General features: G+C 48.7%; 1 protein-coding gene across 1 annotated transcript; it reads left to right on the forward strand.

The window, feature by feature from the left end:
* The first annotated feature begins 5252 nt into the window (after positions 1 to 5252).
* alg14 (ALG14 UDP-N-acetylglucosaminyltransferase subunit) lies at positions 5253 to 20376 on the forward strand. The gene is made up of 4 exons (XM_038276430.1): positions 5253 to 5452; positions 16658 to 16809; positions 19624 to 19746; positions 20070 to 20376. The coding sequence occupies exons 1-4, from the start codon at positions 5308 to 5310 to the stop codon at positions 20298 to 20300; spliced, it is 651 nt and encodes a 216-aa protein (XP_038132358.1). The 5' UTR covers positions 5253 to 5307; the 3' UTR covers positions 20301 to 20376.
* The last annotated feature ends 1154 nt before the right edge of the window (positions 20377 to 21530 follow it).

Genomic DNA, 21530 nt, shown 5'->3' on the forward strand with positions numbered 1-21530 from the left:
TACATTCACCTAACCATTTCTCCTCCAGAGGAGTGATGCTGCTTCCTCCTCCAGGAACAGGTCACCCTGAATGCCCCCCTCTATGGTCTGCAGACCGCCTGTCTGTCACCTGTGGCGCTAAAGCATGGCGGACAGCACTACAGACACCCACGGAGGATCCAGGGAGGATCCACGGAGGATCCAGGGAGGATCCACGGAGGATCCACGGAGGATCCAGGGAGGATCCACGGAGGATCCAGGGAGGATCCAGGGAGGATCCACGGAGGATCCAGGGAGGATCCACGGAGGATCCAGGGAGGATCCAGGGAGGATCCACGGAGGCTGAGGAGCGGTGATCACACACCCACCTGTGAGGGAGAGTCCAGACATGATGCTGCTGCTGCTGGTGATGATGATGAGGACGATGATGATGATGATGAGGATGATGATGCTCCCTCAGCAGACTGGGCTTCCACATGCTGCCTTCAGGTCTGCTCGGAAATTCCAGCTCCTCCGCAGCTGTTGCTGTTCACTCCTTCCTGATGGTCCCCATGTCCCACAGCCTGGAGAGCAGCAGCCGCTCCTCCTGAGGACATCTGCATGCAGGAAAGGAGGAGGGGGACTGCAGGAAAGGAGGAGGAGAAGGAGCTGCGGGAAAGGAGGAGGAGCTGCAGGAAAGGAGGAGGAGCTGCAGGAAAGGAGGAGGAGAAGGAGCTGCGGGAAAGGAGGAGGAGCTGCAGGAAAGGAGGAGGAGAAGGAGCTGCGGGAAAGGAGGAGGAGCTGCAGGAAAGGAGGAGGAGAAGGAGCTGCGGGAAAGGAGGAGGAGCTGCAGGAAAGGAGAAGGAGGAGGAGGAGGAGGAGCTGCAGCCACGAGGCGTGAAGTCCTCCCTGATCCTCAGAGTCTGGAAACCTGGAGGTTCTGCCTCTACTAATACTAATCTGTCATCATCATCATCATCATCATCATCATCATCATCATCATCATCATCATCATCATCATCATCATCATCATCAGGGTGGTGAGCAGATGGTGGTAGGGCTGAGATGTTTCCATGACAACAGAAATCTACCTGAGCCTTTATTATTTACTGATCTAACGCCACAATCCATCCTGCGCTGCAATGCTCCTGTTGACCAGCAGGGGGCAGGGCGCTGAAGACCCGGGTCTGCTACCTGAAGCTACGGTGGCCCTGAAGTTCAAACCTCATCAGCAAATCTTTACACACAGCTGCCCCTTAAAACCCACAACATGTTCAAAACACATTTTACTGCCATATTTTTTGGTTTACTTTTTTTATTTTGTATTATGCAGATTTTTTGTCATTATGAGTCTTATTTTGAAAGGCTTCTTTAGGAAGTGGAATCTAGCATGTTCGCTGAAAAACTAGAAGAAAAAGATGCACGCAGCATGAAGGCATGACATTTGCAAGAAGTTTTACAAAGAAATTTAAGTTTAAAAGGTCCTTTATTTCTCATTTCTACCTCAAAAGGAAGGGTCAGCCAGCGAGGTATGTTTATATGTATTTATATTATTTTTTATGTCGTTTTGTACTCATGAAACCATCTCATTTAAGTTTATGTTGTATTTTAGTTCGATGGTGGTTTTGGTGTCAGTGGAAAAGAAATTATAAGAAGAATTTTAATAAAGCTGACTTCACACCAGCAGTACCAAACTCTTTATTGCCGTCAAGAAGAGGTGGAAGTGATAACACACAATGACTCTGAGACACAACCGCATTAAGCTGATAGAAACAGGATTCTACTGCAGACTTTGAATAGAATAAAATACAATACAATAAGATAGAATACAATAGAATAGAATAGAATAAAATACAATACAATAAGATAGAATAGAATAGAATAGAATAGAATAGAATAGAATAGAATAGAATAGAATAGAATAGGATAGAATAGAATAAAATACAATACAATAAGATAGAATACAATAGAATAGAATAGAATAAAATACAATACAATAAGATAGAATAGAATAGAATAGATTATAATAGAATAGGATAGAATAGAATAAAATACAATACAATAAGATAGAATACAATAGAATAGAATAGAATAAAATACAATACAATAAGATAGAATAGAATAGAATAGATTATAATAGAATAGGATAGAATAGAATAAAATACAATACAATAAGATAGAATACAATAGAATAGAATAGAATAGAATAAAATACAATACAATAAGATAGAATAGAATAGAATAGAATAGAATAGAATAGAATAGAATAGAATAGAATAGAATAGAAAAGAATAGAATAAAATACAATAGGATAGAATAGAATAAAATACAATACAATAAGATAGAATAGAATAGAATAGAATAGAATAGAATAGAATAGAAAAGAATAGAATAAAATACAATAGAATAGAATAGAATAAAATACAATAGGATAGAATAGAATAGGATAGAATAGAATAAAATACAATACAATAAGATAGAATACAATAGAATAGAATAGAATAAAATACAATACAATAAGATAGAATAGAATAGAATACAATAGAATAGAATAGAATAGAATAGAATAGAATAGAATAGAATAGAATAGGATAGAATAGAATAAAATACAATACAATAAGATAGAATACAATAGAATAGAATAGAATAAAATACAATACAATAAGATAGAATACAATAGAATACAATAGAATAGAATAGAATAGAATAGAATAGAATAGAATAGAATAGAATAGAATAGAATAGAATAGGATAGAATAGAATAAAATACAATACAATAAGATAGAATACAATAGAATAGAATAGAATAAAATACAATACAATAAGATAGAATAGAATAGAATAGATTATAATAGAATAGGATAGAATAGAATAAAATACAATACAATAAGATAGAATACAATAGAATAGAATAGAATAAAATACAATACAATAAGATAGAATAGAATAGAATAGATTATAATAGAATAGGATAGAATAGAATAAAATACAATACAATAAGATAGAATACAATAGAATAGAATAGAATAGAATAAAATACAATACAATAAGATAGAATAGAATAGAATAGAATAGAATAGAATAGAATAGAATAGAATAGAATAGAATAGAATAGAATAGAAAAGAATAGAATAAAATACAATAGGATAGAATAGAATAAAATACAATACAATAAGATAGAATAGAATAGAATAGAATAGAATAGAAAAGAATAGAATAAAATACAATAGAATAGAATAGAATAAAATACAATAGGATAGAATAGAATAGGATAGAATAGAATAAAATACAATACAATAAGATAGAATACAATAGAATAGAATAGAATAAAATACAATACAATAAGATAGAATACAATAGAATACAATAGAATAGAATAGAATAGAATAGAATAGAATAGAATAGAATAGAATAGAATAGAATACAATACAATAAGATAGAATAGAATAGAATAGAATAGGATAGAATAGAATAAAATACAATACAATAAGATAGAATAGAATACAATAGAATAGAATAGAATAAAATACAATACAATAAGATAGAATAGAATAGAATAGAATAAAATACAATAGGATAGAATAGAATAAAATACAATAGGATAAAATACAATAGGATAGAATAGAATAGAATAGAATAGAATAAAATACAATACAATAAGATAGAATAGAATACAATAGAATAGAATAAAATACAATACAATACAATAAGATAGAATAGAAAAGAATAGAATAAAATACAATAGGATAGAATAGAATAAAATACAATAGGATAAAATACAATAGGATAGAATAGAATAGAATAGAATAGAATAGAATAAAATACAATAGGATAGAATAGAATAGAATAGAATAGAATAGAATAGAATACAATACAATACAATACAATACAATACAGGATTCTGGGCTTCAGGGCAGAGTGGCAAAGAAAAAGCCATATCTGAGACTGGCCAATAAAAGAAAAAGATTAAGATGGGCAAAAGAACGCAGACATTGGACAGAGGAAGACTGGAAAAAAGTGTTGTGGACGAATGAATCCAAGTTTGAGGTGTTTGGATCACAAAGAAGAACGTTTGTGAGTCACAGAACAAATGAAAAGATGCTGGAAGAATGCCTGACGCCATCTGTTAAGCACGGTGGAGGTAATGTGATGCTCTGGGGTTGCTTTGGTGCTGGTAAGGTGGGAGATTTGTACAGGGTAAAAGGGATTCTGAATAAGGAAGGCTATCACTCCATTTTGCAACGCCATGCCATACCCAGTGGACAGCGCTTGATTGGAGCCAATTTATCCTACAACAGGACAATGACCCTACACACACCTCCAAATTGTGCAGAACTATTTAGAGAGGAAGCAGGCAGCTGGTATTCTATCTGTAATGGAGTGGCCAGCGCAGTCACCAGATCTGAACCCCATTGAGCTGTTGTGGAGCAGCTTGACCGTATGGGACGCAGGAAGCGCCCATCCAACCAATCCAACTGGTGGGAGGAGCTTCTGGAAGCGTGGGGGGGAATTTCTCCAGATTACCTCAACAGATTAACAGCTAGAATGCCAAAGGTCTGCAATGCTGGGATTGCTGCAAATGGAGGATTCTTTGACAAAAGCAAAGTTTGATGGAAAAAAAATCTTATTTTAAATATAAATCATTATTTCTAACCTTGTCAATGTCTTGACTCTATTTTCTATTTATTTCACAATGTATGGTGGTGAATAAGTGTGACTTTTCAGGAAAACATAAATTGTTTGGGTGACCCCAAACTTTTGAACGGTAGTGTATAATATTTGTAAAACATAATATTGATATAACACTTTGTGTTTATCATATTAATATTTGCAAAATATCTAACTTTGCATAAATCTCATCCAGTTTGAGTTCAGTGTAAACAGTTTTTAATCTGAATAAATCTGTATAACTGAAAGGTCATTCTAGAATGAGATTTGGTCTTTAAGTGGTTGTGACGTGTCAGAGATTATTGTAATATAATCTCTGACTCCTTCATGGGAGTAAAATGAGATCAAAGGAGCCTCCTGTTTACTCTGACAGCAGCTGGTCTGACCCAAGATGGCCGCCCTCTAGGCCCCTCGGCGAGCGTCCAATCAGGCGTCTAGTTTATAAACCGAAGCAGCTGGGATGATGGGGAGAACATTCAAGTACATCCCGCTGAAGCCTGCGGGAAGGCTGCAGCGGGATGCTTCTCAGAACATTTAGAGGAGGAGCAGGAGAACCTGCTGAGGAGCGGAGTGAAGCAGTGCCTCCGCTCAGCCACAGGGGGCAGTAAAGCCTCCTGCTTGTGTTCAGAAGAAAAGCGCGGCTGGCTGTTATGGTCCTCCAGAGCTTCCGTAGCTGCAGTGATGATGTTGCTGCTGGGGGTTCTGCTCAGCCTGGTTCTGCTCGCTGCATTGCTGCTGCTTCGCCTTTACCTGCTGCTCAGCCGGGGATCCAGGCAGCCCTTCGGAACCGGAGCTCATGTTGCTGTTCTGGTCGTTGCTGGATCAGGTAAGGACCGGCGGAACCCCCGGCTCCAGGCCCGGTACCAGCTGCTGCAGGCCCGGTACCAGCTGCTGCAGGCCCGGTACCAGCTGCTCCAGGCCCGGTACCAGCTGCTCCAGGCCCGGTACCAGCTGCTGCAGGCCCGGTACCAGCTGCTGCAGGCCCGGTACCAGCTGCTGCAGGCCCGGTACCAGCTGCTGCAGGCCCGGTACCAGCTGCTGCAGGCCCGGTACCAGCTGCTGCAGGCCCGGTACCAGCTGCTCCAGGCCCGGTACCAGCTGCTGCAGGCCCGGTACCAGCTGCTCCAGGCCCGGTACCAGCTGCTCCAGGCCCGGTACCAGCTGCTGCAGGCCCGGTACCAGCTGCTGCAGGCCCGGTACCAGCTGCTCCAGGCCCGGTACCAGCTGCTCCAGGCCCGGTACCAGCTGCTGCAGGCCCGGTACCAGCTGCTGCAGGCCCGGTACCAGCTGCTCCAGGCCCGGTACCAGCTGCTGCAGGCCCGGTACCAGCTGCTCCAGGCCCGGTACCAGCTGCTGCAGGCCCGGTACCAGCTGCTGCAGGCCCGGTACCAGCTGCTCCAGGCCCGGTACCAGCTGCTGCAGGCCCGGTACCAGCTGCTCCAGGCCCGGTACCAGCTGCTGCAGGCCCGGTACCAGCTGCTCTCCTTGCCCGGTACCAGCTGCTCCAGGCCCGGTACCAGCTGCTCCAGGCCCGGTACCAGCTGCTGCAGGCCCGGTACCAGCTGCTCCAGGCCCGGTACCAGCTGCTGCAGGCCCGGTACCAGCTGCTCCAGGCCCGGTACCAGCTGCTCCAGGCCCGGTACCAGCTGCTCCAGGCCCGGTACCAGCTGCTGCAGGCCCGGTACCAGCTGCTGCAGGCCCGGTACCAGCTGCTGCAGGCCCGGTACCAGCTGCTGCAGGCCCGGTACCAGCTGCTCCAGGCCCGGTACCAGCTGCTGCAGGCCCGGTACCAGCTGCTCCAGGCCCGGTACCAGCTGCTGCAGGCCCGGTACCAGCTGCTGCAGGCCCGGTACCAGCTGCTCCAGGCCCGGTACCAGCTGCTGCAGGCCCGGTACCAGCTGCTCCAGGCCCGGTACCAGCTGCTGCAGGCCCGGTACCAGCTGCTCTCCTTGCCCGGTACCAGCTGCTGCAGGCCCGGTACCAGCTGCTCTCCTTGCCCGGTACCAGCTGCTCCAGGCCCGGTACCAGCTGCTCCAGGCCCGGTACCAGCTGCTCCAGGCCCGGTACCAGCTGCTCCAGGCCCGGTACCAGCTGCTGCAGGCCCGGTACCAGCTGCTCCAGGCCCGGTACCAGCTGCTCCAGGCCCGGTACCAGCTGCTCCAGGCCCGGTACCAGCTGCTCTCCTTGCCCGGTACCAGCTGCTGCAGGCCCGGTACCAGCTGCTCCAGGCCCGGTACCAGCTGCTCCAGGCCCGGTACCAGCTGCTCCAGGCCCGGTACCAGCTGCTGCAGGCCCGGTACCAGCTGCTCCAGGCCCGGTACCAGCTGCTCCAGGCCCGGTACCAGCTGCTCCAGGCCCGGTACCAGCTGCTGCAGGCCCGGTACCAGCTGCTGCAGGCCCGGTACCAGCTGCTCCAGGCCCGGTACCAGCTGCTGCAGGCCCGGTACCAGCTGCTCCAGGCCCGGTACCAGCTGCTGCAGGCCCGGTACCAGCTGCTCTCCTTGCCCGGTACCAGCTGCTGCAGGCCCGGTACCAGCTGCTCCAGGCCCGGTACCAGCTGCTCCAGGCCCGGTACCAGCTGCTGAAGGCCCGGTACCAGCTGCTGCAGGCCCGGTACCAGCTGCTGCAGGCCCGGTACCAGCTGCTCTCCTTGCCCGGTACCAGCTGCTGCAGGCCCGGTACCAGCTGCTCCAGGCCCGGTACCAGCTGCTGCAGGCCCGGTACCAGCTGCTCCAGGCCCGGTACCAGCTGCTGCAGGCCCGGTACCAGCTGCTCCAGGCCCGGTACCAGCTGCTGCAGGCCCGGTACCAGCTGCTGCAGGCCCGGTACCAGCTGCTCCAGGCCCGGTACCAGCTGCTGCAGGCCCGGTACCAGCTGCTGCAGGCCCGGTACCAGCTGCTCCAGGCCCGGTACCAGCTGCTCCAGGCCCGGTACCAGCTGCTGCAGGCCCGGTACCAGCTGCTGCAGGCCCGGTACCAGCTGCTCCAGGCCCGGTACCAGCTGCTCCAGGCCCGGTACCAGCTGCTGCAGGCCCGGTACCAGCTGCTGCAGGCCCGGTACCAGCTGCTCCAGGCCCGGTACCAGCTGCTGCAGGCCCGGTACCAGCTGCTGCAGGCCCGGTACCAGCTGCTGCAGGCCCGGTACCAGCTGCTCTCCTTGCCCGGTACCAGCTGCTGCAGGCCCGGTACCAGCTGCTCCAGGCCCGGTACCAGCTGCTGCAGGCCCGGTACCAGCTGCTCCAGGCCCGGTACCAGCTGCTCCAGGCCCGGTACCAGCTGCTGCAGGCCCGGTACCAGCTGCTCCAGGCCCGGTACCAGCTGCTCCAGGCCCGGTACCAGCTGCTGCAGGCCCGGTACCAGCTGCTGCAGGCCCGGTACCAGCTGCTCCAGGCCCGGTACCAGCTGCTCCAGGCCCGGTACCAGCTGCTCCAGGCCCGGTACCAGCTGCTCCAGGCCCGGTACCAGCTGCTCCAGGCCCGGTACCAGCTGCTCCAGGCCCGGTACCAGCTGCTCCAGGCCCGGTACCAGCTGCTGCAGGCCCGGTACCAGCTGCTCCAGGCCCGGTACCAGCTGCTCCAGGCCCGGTACCAGCTGCTCCAGGCCCGGTACCAGCTGCTGCAGGCCCGGTACCAGCTGCTGCAGGCCCGGTACCAGCTGCTGCAGGCCCGGTACCAGCTGCTCCAGGCCCGGTACCAGCTGCTGCAGGCCCGGTACCAGCTGCTGCAGGCCCGGTACCAGCTGCTGCAGGCCCGGTACCAGCTGCTGCAGGCCCGGTACCAGCTGCTCCAGGCCCGGTACCAGCTGCTGCAGGCCCGGTACCAGCTGCTGCAGGCCCGGTACCAGCTGCTCCAGGCCCGGTACCAGCTGCTCCAGGCCCGGTACCAGCTGCTCCAGGCCCGGTACCAGCTGCTGCAGGCCCGGTACCAGCTGCTCCAGGCCCGGTACCAGCTGCTCCAGGCCCGGTACCAGCTGCTCCAGGCCCGGTACCAGCTGCTGCAGGCCCGGTACCAGCTGCTCCAGGCCCGGTACCAGCTGCTGCAGGCCCGGTACCAGCTGCTCCAGGCCCGGTACCAGCTGCTGCAGGCCCGGTACCAGCTGCTGCAGGCCCGGTACCAGCTGCTGCAGGCCCGGTACCAGCTGCTGCAGGCCCGGTACCAGCTGCTGCAGGCCCGGTACCAGCTGCTCCAGGCCCGGTACCAGCTGCTTCAGACTACTGAGGCAGACTGGATCACTTCAATAACAGACCGAGCCAGGGTTCAGGTGCTGCAGGATCCAATCCGGAACCGGACTGATGTTCAGGCATTGAGGTCCTGGTTCCGGTTTCTGGTCCAGTTCAGTTTAACCTATATCTGTGAGCCAGAAGGCCTTAATGACTTCTACTGATCCACTCTACTGAATCAGTTCACTCTACTGATCCACTCTACTGAATCAGTTCACTCTACTGATCCACTCTACTGAATCAGTTCAGTATACTGATCCAGTTCACTCTACTGATCCACTTTACTGAATCAGTTCACTCTGCTGATCCACTCTACTGAATCAGTTCACTCTACTGATCCACTTTACTGAATCAGTTCACTCTGCTGATCCACTCTACTGAATCAGTTCACTCTACTGATCCACTCTACTGAATCAGTTCACTCTACTGATCCACTCTACTGAATCAGTTCACTCTACTGATCCACTCTACTGAATCAGTTCACTCTGCTGATCCACTCTACTGAATCAGTTCACTCTACTGATCCACTCTACTGAATCAGTTCACTCTGCTGATCCACTCTACTGAATCAGTTCACTCTACTGATCCACTCTACTGAATCAGTTCACTCTACTGATCCACTCTACTGAATCAGTTCACTCTACTGATCCACTCTACTGAATCAGTTCACTCTACTGATCCACTCTACTGAATCAGTTCACTCTGCTGATCCACTCTACTGAATCAGTTCACTCTACTGATCCACTCTACTGAATCAGTTAACTTTACTGAATCACTTTACTGATCCAGTTCAGTATACTGATCCAGTTCACTCTACTGATCCACTTTACTGAATCAGTTCACTCTACTGATCCACTCTACTGAATCAGTTCACTCTACTGATCCACTCTACTGAATCAGTTCACTCTACTGATCCACTCTACTGAATCAGTTCACTCTACTGATCCACTCTACTGAATCAGTTAACTTTACTGAATCACTTTACTGAATCACTTTACTGATCCACTTCAGTCTACTGATCCAGTTCACTCTACTGATCCACTTCAGCCTACTGATCCACTCTACTGAATCAGTTCACTCTACTGATCCACTTCAGTCTACTGATCCACTCTTCTGAATCAGTTCACTCTACTGATCCACTTCAGTCTACTGATCCACTCTTCTGAATCAGTTCACTCTACTGATCCACTTCAGTCTTACTGATCCACTCTACTGAATCAGTTCACTCTACTGATCCACTTCAGTCTACTGATTCAGTTCACTCTACTGATCCAGTTGATTCTACTGATCCACTTCACTCTACTGATCCACTCTTCTGAATCAGTTCACTCTACTGATCCACTTCAGTCTACTGATTCAGTTAACTCTACTGAATCACTTTACTGATCCAGTTCACTCTACTGATCCACTTCAGTCTACTGATTCAGTTCACTCTACTGATCCACTCTTCTGAATCAGTTCACTCTACTGATCCACTCTGCTGAATCAGTTCACTCTACTGATCCACTTCAGCCTACTGATTCAGTTCACTCTGCTGATCCACTCTTCTGAATCAGTTCACTCTACTGATCCACTTCAGTCTACTGATCCACTCTGCTGAATCAGTTCACTCTACTGATCCACTCTTCTGAATCAGTTAACTCTTCTGATCCACTTCAGTCTACTGATTCAGTTCACTCTACTGATCCACTCTTCTGAATCAGTTCACTCTACTGATCCACTTCAGTCTACTGATCCACTCTGCTGAATCAGTTCACTCTACTGATCCACTCTTCTGAATCAGTTCACTCTACTGATCCACTCTTCTGAATCAGTTAACTCTGCTGATCCACTTCAGTCTACTGATTCAGTTCACTCTACTGATCCACTTCAGTCTTACTGATCAACTCTGCTGAATCAGTTCACTCTACTGATCCAGTTGACTCTACTGATCCACTTCAGCCTACTGATTCAGTTCACTCTACTGATCCACTTCAGCCTACTGATCCACTCTACTGATCCAGTTCACTCTACTGATCCACTTCAGCCTACTGATCCACTCTACTGAATCAGTTCACTCTACTGATCCACTTCAGTCTTACTGATCCACTCTACTGAATCAGTTCACTCTACTGATCCACTTCAGTCTACTGATTCAGTTCACTCTACTGATCCAGTTGATTCTACTGATCCACTTCAGTCTACTGATTCAGTTCACTCTACTGAATCACTTTACTGATCCAGTTCACTCTACTGATCCACTTCAGTCTACTGATCCACTCTACTGAATCAGTTCACTCTACTGATCCACTTCAGTCTGCTGATCCACTTCAGTCTGCTGATTCAGTTCACTCTACTGATTCAGTTCACTCTACTGATTCAGTTCACTCTACTGATCCACTTCAGTCTACTGATCCACTCTACTGAATCAGTTCACTCTACTGATCCACTTCAGTCTACTGATTCAGTTCACTCTACTGATCCAGTTGACTCTGCTGATCCACTTCACTCTACTGATCCACTTCACTCTACTGATTCACTTCAGTCTACTGATCCACTCTACTGAATCAGTTCACTCTACGGATCCACTTCAGCCTACTGATCCACTCTACTGAATCAGTTCACTCTACTGATCCACTTCAGTCTACTGATTCAGTTCACTCTACTGAATCACTCTACTGATCTAGTTCACTTTACGGATCCACTGCAGTCTACTGATCCACTCTACTGATCCAGTTCACTTTACGGATCCACTTCAGTCTACTGATCCAGTTCCCTCTACGGATCCACTTCAGTCTATTGATTCAGTTCACTCTACTGAATCACTTTACTGATCCAGTTCACTCTACTGATCCACTTCAGTCTATTGATTCAGTTCACTCTACTGAATCACTCTACTGATCCACTCTACTGAATCAGTTCACTCTACTGATCCACTCTACTGAATCAGTTAACTTTACTGAATCACTTTACTGAATCACTTTACTGATCCACTTCAGTCTACTGATCCAGTTCACTCTACTGATCCACTTCAGCCTACTGATCCACTCTACTGAATCAGTTCACTCTACTGATCCACTTCAGTCTACTGATCCACTCTTCTGAATCAGTTCACTCTACTGATCCACTTCAGTCTACTGATCCACTCTTCTGAATCAGTTCACTCTACTGATCCACTTCAGTCTTACTGATCCACTCTACTGAATCAGTTCACTCTACTGATCCACTTCAGTCTACTGATTCAGTTCACTCTACTGATCCAGTTGATTCTACTGATCCACTTCACTCTACTGATCCACTCTTCTGAATCAGTTCACTCTACTGATCCACTTCAGTCTACTGATTCAGTTAACTCTACTGAATCACTTTACTGATCCAGTTCACTCTACTGATCCACTTCAGTCTACTGATTCAGTTCACTCTACTGATCCACTCTTCTGAATCAGTTCACTCTACTGATCCACTCTGCTGAATCAGTTCACTCTACTGATCCACTTCAGCCTACTGATTCAGTTCACTCTGCTGATCCACTCTTCTGAATCAGTTCACTCTACTGATCCACTTCAGTCTACTGATCCACTCTGCTGAATCAGTTCACTCTACTGATCCACTCTTCTGAATCAGTTAACTCTTCTGATCCACTTCAGTCTACTGATTCAGTTCACTCTACTGATCCACTCTTCTGAATCAGTTCACTCTACTGATCCACTTCAGTCTACTGATCCACTCTGCTGAATCAGTTCACTCTACTGATCCACTCTTCTGAATCAGTTCACTCTACTGATCCACTCTTCTGAATCAGTTAACTCTGCTGATCCACTTCAGTCTACTGATTCAGTTCACTCTACTGATCCACTTCAGTCTTACTGATCAACTCTGCTGAATCAGTTCACTCTACTGATCCAGTTGACTCTACTGATCCACTTCAGCCTACTGATTCAGTTCACTCTACTGATCCACTTCAGCCTACTGATCCACTCTACTGATCCAGTTCACTCTACTGATCCACTTCAGCCTACTGATCCACTCTACTGAATCAGTTCACTCTACTGATCCACTTCAGTCTTACTGATCCACTCTACTGAATCAGTTCACTCTACTGATCCACTTCAGTCTACTGATTCAGTTCACTCTACTGATCCAGTTGATTCTACTGATCCACTTCAGTCTACTGATTCAGTTCACTCTACTGAATCACTTTACTGATCCAGTTCACTCTACTGATCCACTTCAGTCTACTGATCCACTCTACTGAATCAGTTCACTCTACTGATCCACTTCAGTCTGCTGATCCACTTCAGTCTGCTGATTCAGTTCACTCTACTGATTCAGTTCACTCTACTGATTCAGTTCACTCTACTGATCCACTTCAGTCTACTGATCCACTCTACTGAATCAGTTCACTCTACTGATCCACTTCAGTCTACTGATTCAGTTCACTCTACTGATCCAGTTGACTCTGCTGATCCACTTCACTCTACTGATCCACTTCACTCTACTGATTCACTTCAGTCTACTGATCCACTCTACTGAATCAGTTCACTCTACGGATCCACTTCAGCCTACTGATCCACTCTACTGAATCAGTTCACTCTACTGATCCACTTCAGTCTACTGATTCAGTTCACTCTACTGAATCACTCTACTGATCTAGTTCACTTTACGGATCCACTGCAGTCTACTGATCCACTCTACTGATCCAGTTCACTTTACGGATCCACTTCAGTCTACTGATCCAGTTCCCTCTACGGATCCACTTCAGTCTATTGATTCAGTTCACTCTACTGAATCACTTTACTGATCCAGTTCACTCTACTGATCCACTTCAGTCTATTGATTCAGTTCACTCTACTGAATCACTCTACTGATCCAGTTCACTCTACTGATCCACTTCAGTCTATTGATTCAGTTCACTCTACTGAATCACTCTACTGATCCAGTTCACTTTACGGATCCACTTCAGTCTACTGATCCAGTTCACTCTACTGATCCACTTCAGTCTATTGATTCAGTTCACTCTACTGAATCACTCTACTGATCCAGTTCACTTTACTGATCCACTTCAGTCTACTGATCCAGTTCACTCTACTGATCCACTTCAGTCTACTGATTCAGTTCACTTTACTGAATCACTTTACTGATCCAGTTCAGTATACTGATCCAGTTCACTCTACTGATCCAGTTCACTTTACTGATCCACTTTACTGATCCACTCTACTGATCCACTTCAGTCTACTGATTCAGTTCACTCCACTGATCCAGTTGATTCTACTGATCCACTTCAGTCTACTGATCCACTCTCCTGAATCAGTTCACTCTACTGATCCACTTCAGTCTACTGATTCACTTCAGTCTTCTGATTCAGTTCACTCTACTGAATCACTTTACTGATCCAGTTCACTCTACTGATTCACTTCAGTCTACTGATCCACTCTTCTGAATCAGTTCACTCTACTGATCCACTTCAGTCTATTGATTCAGTTCACTCTACTGAATCAGTTTACTGATCCAGTTCACTCTACTGATCCACTTCAGTCTACTGATCCACTCTACTTAATCAGTTCACTCTACTGATCCACTTCACTCTACTGAATCACTTTACTGATCCACTCTACTTAATCAGTTCACTCTACTGATCCACTTCACTCTACTGAATCACTTTACTGATCCACTTCAGTCTACTTATCCACTCTACTGATCCAGTTCACTCTACGGATCCACTTCAGTCTACTGATTCACTTCAGTCTATTGATTCAGTTCACTCTACTGAATCACTCTACTGATCCAGTTCACTTTACTGATCCACTTCAGTCTACTGATCCAGTTCACTCTACTGATCCACTTCAGTCTACTGATTCAGTTCACTTTACTGAATCACTTTACTGATCCAGTTCAGTATACTGATCCAGTTCACTCTACTGATCCAGTTCACTTTACTGATCCACTTTACTGATCCACTCTACTGATCCACTTCAGTCTACTGATTCAGTTCACTCCACTGATCCAGTTGATTCTACTGATCCACTTCAGTCTACTGATCCACTCTCCTGAATCAGTTCACTCTACTGATCCACTTCAGTCTACTGATTCACTTCAGTCTTCTGATTCAGTTCACTCTACTGAATCACTTTACTGATCCAGTTCACTCTACTGATTCACTTCAGTCTACTGATCCACTCTTCTGAATCAGTTCACTCTACTGATCCACTTCAGTCTATTGATTCAGTTCACTCTACTGAATCAGTTTACTGATCCAGTTCACTCTACTGATCCACTTCAGTCTACTGATCCACTCTACTTAATCAGTTCACTCTACTGATCCACTTCACTCTACTGAATCACTTTACTGATCCACTCTACTTAATCAGTTCACTCTACTGATCCACTTCACTCTACTGAATCACTTTACTGATCCACTTCAGTCTACTTATCCACTCTACTGATCCAGTTCACTCTACGGATCCACTTCAGTCTACTGATTCACTTCAGTCTATTGATTCAGTTCACTCTACTGAATCACTTTACTGATCCAGTTCACTCTACTGATCCACTTCAGTCTACTTATCCACTCTACTGATCCACTTCAGTCTACTTATCCACTCTACTGATCCAGTTCACTCTACTGATCCACTTCAGTCTACTGATTCAGTTCACTTTACTGATCCACTCTACGGATCCACTTCACTCTACTGATCCAGTTGATTCTACTGATCCACTTCAGTCTACTGATCCACTCTTCTGAATCAGTTCACTCTACTGATCCACTTCAGTCTACTGATTCACTTCAGTCTACTGATTCAGTTCACTCTACTGAATCACTTTACTGATCCAGTTCACTCTACTGATCCACTTCAGTCTACTTATCCACTCTACTGATCCAGTTCACTCTACTGATCCACTTCAGTCTACTGATTCAGTTCACTTTACTGAATCACTTTACTGATCCAGTTCAGTATACTGATCCAGTTCACTCTACTGATCCAGTTCACTTTACTGATCCACTTTACTGATCCACTCTACGGATCCACTTCAGTCTACTGATCCAGTTCACTCTACTGATCCACTTCAGTCTTACTGATCCACTCTACTGAATCAGTTCACTCTACTTATCCACTTCAGTCTACTGATTCAGTTCACTCTACTGATCCAGTTGATTCTACAGATTCAGTTCAGTCTACTGATCCAGTTGATTCTACTGATTCAGTTCACTCTACTGATCCAGTTGATTCTACTGATCCACTTCAGTCTACTGATCCACTCTTCTGAATCAGTTCACTCTACTGATCCACTTCAGTCTACTGATTCACTTCAGTCTACTGATTCAGTTCACTCTACTGAATCACTTTACTGATCCACTTCAGTCTACTGATCCACTCTTCTGAATCAGTTCACTCTACTGATCCACTTCAGTCTTACTGATCCACTCTACTGATCCAGTTCACTTTACTGATCCACTCTACGGATCCACTTCAGTCTACTGATTCAGTTCACTCTACTGAATCACTTTACTGATCCAGTTCACTCTACTGATCCACTTTACTGAGCCACTTCAGTCTACTGATCCAGTTCAGTCTACTGATCCAGTTCAGAAATGTAATTGCATTTGATCAGTTCTTTTCCTCAGTTCTTTTCTTTTCACTAATGAGTTCTGGGAATCCACTCGTTCCAAGTCTTGACCACCTTCGGTCTTAAGGGATCATTTTAAGGGTCCCTAGTGTGCTGAGCGTCCATGTCCTCTGTCCTTAGTTTCTTTAGTGTCCATTAATCTATCTCCAGTGTCTTTAGTGTCCATGTCCAACCTGGGATGAAGCTTGTCCTTCTGTCTGTCCTCCAGGTGGTCACACCACAGAGATCCTGCGGCTGATGGACAGCCTGTCCTCTGTCTACACACCTCGGCATTACGTCATCGCTGACACCGATAGGATGAGTGAGGACAAAATAGTGTCCTTTGAGAGCTCCAGAGGACGTGCCCCGTCTGACCTCCAGGTACATGCCTCCCATCCTGTCCACATCACATCAGGACATTCTGGTTTAGACCAGATCCATGCAAACAGAACCAGAACAGCAAGTCAGGCACCCCAACAGATCCACAGCTCATCAGTGTCCACCTGTCCTCTAGAGATGGTCCTGTCCAACCAACTCAACCGAGTTTGTAATCAAGTTCCGCTGGAGTTCAGTCAGAAGACGGTAAAGACAGTTCTGACCCTGCTTTGTCCTTCAGAGGAGCTCCAGCGGATAATTCTGCAGGGTTCAGCACTGCTTCTACCGCTAACGGAGTCTGTAAGGCAAGCAGCTGCAGGGACGAGCAGCGAGGACACCTAGAGCCAGTTAGCTCCCGCAATGCTAAATACAAAAACAGCAGCCATTGTATTTCCTGTCTGTCACCTAATGTCAGAACCTCTGGCTGTAGCTACGTCCTGCACCGTGCAGGACGCTAGTTTGTAGCTCTGAGCGACGGTCTGTTGGTTTGCACCCGAAACCAAAACATGCAGCGCTGCGGCCAGTCTTTGGGGAACACTCACGGGGGAACTGTGTGGCTTCCGGCGTTAGATGAAGGGTTGTGGATGGCGAACAAACTCATTAAACCGACACACAGACCCACAATCCTAGCCAGTTCCTGGTTGTCCTTGTTGTGTTGTGGCGTGGAATAACATGGCGCAGACCATGCTTTAAGAGTCTGGGCATCAATCAAAAATATCTGCGTCATTCCTGCAACAAGCTAACTGCCACACACTGCTGCAGGAGGATAACCAGTCCTTACTGCTGCTTCTGGGTTCATCAAAGGGTAAAAAGTGAGAGAAGGTCTCAGAGAATGGATCACGATCAGAACACAGCAGACAACATCTCTGCTATCGACTTGTTGGTCTGAGCTGCTTAACTTGGAACAGAACAGACAGGTTTAATCTAGAACCTCTTCTGTGGTAGAACCTCATTGCTTCTGCCAAAGATCCTCACTGTTCTATCACAGAGCCTCACCGTTCTCCCGTAGAACCTCCCCGTTCTCCCGTAGAGCCTCACCGTTCTCCCGTAGAGCCTCCCCGTTCTCCCGTAGAGCCTCCCCGTTCCCCCGTAGAGCCTCCCCGTTCTCCCGTAGAGCCTCCCCGTTCTCCCGTAGAGCTTCCCCGTTCCCCCGTAGAGCCTCCCCGTTCTCCCGTAGAACCTCCCCGTTCCCCCGTAGAGCCTCCCCGTTCTCCCGTAGAGCCTCCCCGTTCCCATGTAGAGCCTCCCCGTTCCCATGTAGAGCCTCCCCGTTCCCATGTAGAGCCTCCCCGTTCCCATGTAGAGCCTCCCCGTTCCCATGTAGAGCCTCCCCGTTCTCCCGTAGAACCTCCCCGTTCTCCCGTAGAGCCTCACCGTTCTCCCGTAGAGCCTCCCCGTTCTCCCGTAGAGCCTCCCCGTTCCCCCGTAGAGCCTCCCCGTTCTCCCGTAGAGCCTCCCCGTTCTCCCGTAGAGCTTCCCCGTTCCCCCGTAGAGCCTCCCCGTTCTCCCGTAGAGCCTCCCCGTTCCCATGTAGAGCCTCCCCGTTCCCATATAGAGCCTCCCCGTTCCCCCGTAGAGCCTCCCCGTTCTCCCGTAGAGCCTCCCCGTTCTCCCGTAGAGCCTCCCCGTTCTCCCGTAGAGCCTCCCCGTTCTCCCGTAGAGCCTCCCCGTTCCCATATAGAGCCTCCCCGTTCCCCCGTAGAGCCTCCCCGTTCTCCCGTAGAGCCTCCCCGTTCCCATGTAGAGCCTCCCCGTTCCCATGTAGAGCCTCCCCGTTCCCCCGTAGAGCCTCCCCGTTCTCCCGTAGAGCCTCCCCGTTCCCATGTAGAGCCTCCCCGTTCCCATGTAGAGCCTCCCCGTTCCCATGTAGAGCCTCCCCGTTCCCATGTAGAGCCTCCCCGTTCCCCCGTAGAGCCTCCCCGTTCTCCCGTAGAGCCTCCCCGTTCCCCCGTAGAGCTTTCCCGTTCCCCCGTAGAGCCTCCCCGTTCTCCCGTAGAGCCTCCCCGTTCCCCCGTAGAGCTTCCCCGTTCTCCCGTAGAGCCTCCCCGTTCTCCCGTAGAGCCTCCCCGTTCCCATGTAGAGCCTCCCCGTTCCCATGTAGAGCCTCCCCGTTCCCCCGTAGAGCCTCCCCGTTCTCCCGTAGAGCCTCCCCGTTCCCCCGTAGAGCCTCCCCGTTCCCCCGTAGAGCCTCCCCGTTCCCCCGTAGAGCCTCCCCGTTCCCCCGTAGAGCCTCCCCGTTCCCCCGTAGAGCCTCCCCGTTCCCCCGTAGAGCCTCCCCGTTCTCCCGTAGAGCCTCCCCGTTCTCCCGTAGAGCCTCCCCGTTCTCCCGTTGAGCCTCCCCGTTCTCCCGTAGAGCCTCCCCGTTCTCCCGTAGAGCCTCCCCGTTCTCCCGTTGAGCCTCCCCGTTCTCCCGTAGAGCCTCCCCGTTCTCCCGTAGAGCCTCCCCGTTCTCCCGTAGAGCCTCCCCGTTCTCCCGTAGAGCCTCCCCGTTCTCCCGTTGAGCCTCCCCGTTCCCCCGTTGAGCCTCCCCGTTCCCCCGTAGAGCCTCCCCGTTCCCCCGTAGAGCCTCCCCGTTCCCCCGTAGAGCCTCCCCGTTCCCCCGTTGAGCCTCCCCGTTCTCCCGTTGAGCCTCCCCGTTCTCCCGTTGAGCCTCCCCGTTCTCCTGCAGGGTTCAGATCATACCAGAAGTTCTGGAAGTCCATTCTAAAGGTCGGCATCCTTCTCAGGCACAGCCCTAGAACACTGAGCTGATTCCAACCCAGCCGGACCTTTAGATCAGTAACAGAACCATTCCCAAAGCGTTCTGGTTTTGCCTTCCAGTTCTCCATTCATCGGGTCCCGAGGAGCCGCGAGGTCCACCAGTCCTGGAGCTCCTCTGCTGTCAGCACCCTGAACGCTCTGAGGTTCTGCCTCCCTTTGGTGTTTCGACTCAGACCCGATATGGTGAGTAGCAGCGGTACACCTCCTTGATTACTAACAGTAGAAAGGAATTGTTCTGTCTCCGGGGACCAAATGAGGCATAGAACCGAACGGGTAGACCACACCAGAAGCTTAGACCAGGAACCAGTTGGTTTCACCTGATTCCAGGGAATAGGGGAGGGTCTACGAATCGTTGCATTTACCGTCACCCTAATGTGAGATTCCAGAATCCCTGCAGTGTGTTCATAGCGGAGCAGACGGGTCAAACTGGGTTAGAACCAGTCTGAGGAGACCAGCATGTCCCAGTGTGGTAAGGTGATCGGCCCCTCCTCTCTGTGCTTTTCCAGGTCCTGTGTAACGGCCCAGGAACCTGCGTTCCTCTGTGTGGAGCGGCTCTGCTGCTGGGAATCCTGGGAGTGAAAAAAGTCCACATCGTCTACGTGGAGAGCATCTGTCGAGTGCAGACGCTGTCCCTGACTGGAAGGATCCTCTACCGCCTGGCTGACTTCTTCTTTGTGCAGTGGTCCTATCTGAGGGACAAATACCCCAATGCCATTTTCCTGGGAAGACTGGTCTGACCTGGACTTGGACTGGACTAGTTTAACAGAACCTGGACTCATTTAATCTAATTTCCTATTAAAACATGAACTATGATCTTCTGTGTCTGAGTTCTGGTCAAGTTGTCCTGGTACCCTGGTTCCTACAGACCGCCTGGTTGTGCCTGTCTTCACTGTCCTCTGCCAAGGGGGCGGTGAGACAGCGCTGCCTTCACTGTCCTCTGCCAAGGGGGCGGTGAGACAGCGCTGCCTTCACTGTCCTCTGCCAACGAGGCGGTGAGACAGCGCTGCCTTCACTGTCCTCTGCCAAGGAGGCGGTGAGACAGCGCTGCCTTCACTGTCCTCTGCCAAGGAGGCGGTGAGACAGCGCTGCCTTCACTGTCCTCTGCCAAGGAGGCGGTGAGACAGCGCTGCCTTCACTGTCCTCTGCCAACGAGGCGGTGAGACAGCGCTGCCTTCACTGTCCTCTGCCAAGGGGGCGGTGAGACAGCGCTGCCTTCACTGTCCTCTGCCAAGGGGGCGGTGAGACAGCGCTGCCTTCACTGTCCTCTGCCAAGAGGGCGGTGAGACAGCGCTGCCTTCACTGTCCTCTGCCAAGTGGGCGGTGAGACAGCGCTGCCTTCACTGTCCTCTGCCAAGTGGGCGGTGAGACAGCGCTGCCTTCACTGTCCTCTGCCAAGTGGGCGGTGAGACGGCGCTGCCTTCACTGTCCTCTGCCAAGGGGGCGGTGAGACGGCGCTGCCTTCACTGTCCTCTGCCAAGGGGGCGGTGAGACGGCGTGTCCTCTGCCAAGGGGGCGGCGAGACGGCGCTGCCTTCACTGGCCTCTGCCAAGGGGGCGGTGAGACGGCGCTGTCTTCACTGGCCTCTGTCTTTGATTTGATTTTCTCTAAAAGTCTGCTAGTTAATGACTTGATTTGTGATAATCACATTGACTTGTGTTGCCTTACAGAAACCTGGCTGCAGCAAGAGGATTATGTGAGCATAAATGAGGCAACTCCTTCAAGCTATTTAAATTTTCACATCCCCAGAAGTTTTTGATCCAAAAATCAAAACTTTTTGATTTTTCAGTGTCAAATCTTTTCTGACCCATTTAGCCAGAGGAAAGGAAGTGGCCTAATAATGAAGCATACCTTATACGGTGTTGATGTCATCAGGCCACACCCCTTCTCATTACAGAGATGCACACCTCCTGATTTACTTAATTGGTAGTCGGCTTTCAAGCTTATACAGTTTGGAGTAGGACAACGTA

Source organism: Cyprinodon tularosa, unplaced genomic scaffold (assembly GCF_016077235.1).
Source record: "Cyprinodon tularosa strain WSP-4 unplaced genomic scaffold, ASM1607723v1 ctg1240, whole genome shotgun sequence".
Classification (NCBI taxonomy): domain Eukaryota; kingdom Metazoa; phylum Chordata; class Actinopteri; order Cyprinodontiformes; family Cyprinodontidae; genus Cyprinodon; species Cyprinodon tularosa.

What these genes read in the sequence shown, in the direction of transcription:
- alg14 (XM_038276430.1), top strand. Translation starts at nt 5,308, where the DNA reads ATGATGTTGCTGCTGGGGGTTCTGCTCAGCCTGGTTCTGCTCGCTGCA. An exon ending in GTGCCCCGTCTGACCTCCAG is followed by an intron (nt 16,810 to 19,623) that starts GTACATGCCTCC and finishes TTTGCCTTCCAG; the next exon opens with TTCTCCATTCATCGGGTCCC. An exon ending in TTCGACTCAGACCCGATATG is followed by an intron (nt 19,747 to 20,069) that starts GTGAGTAGCAGC and finishes GTGCTTTTCCAG; the next exon opens with GTCCTGTGTAACGGCCCAGG.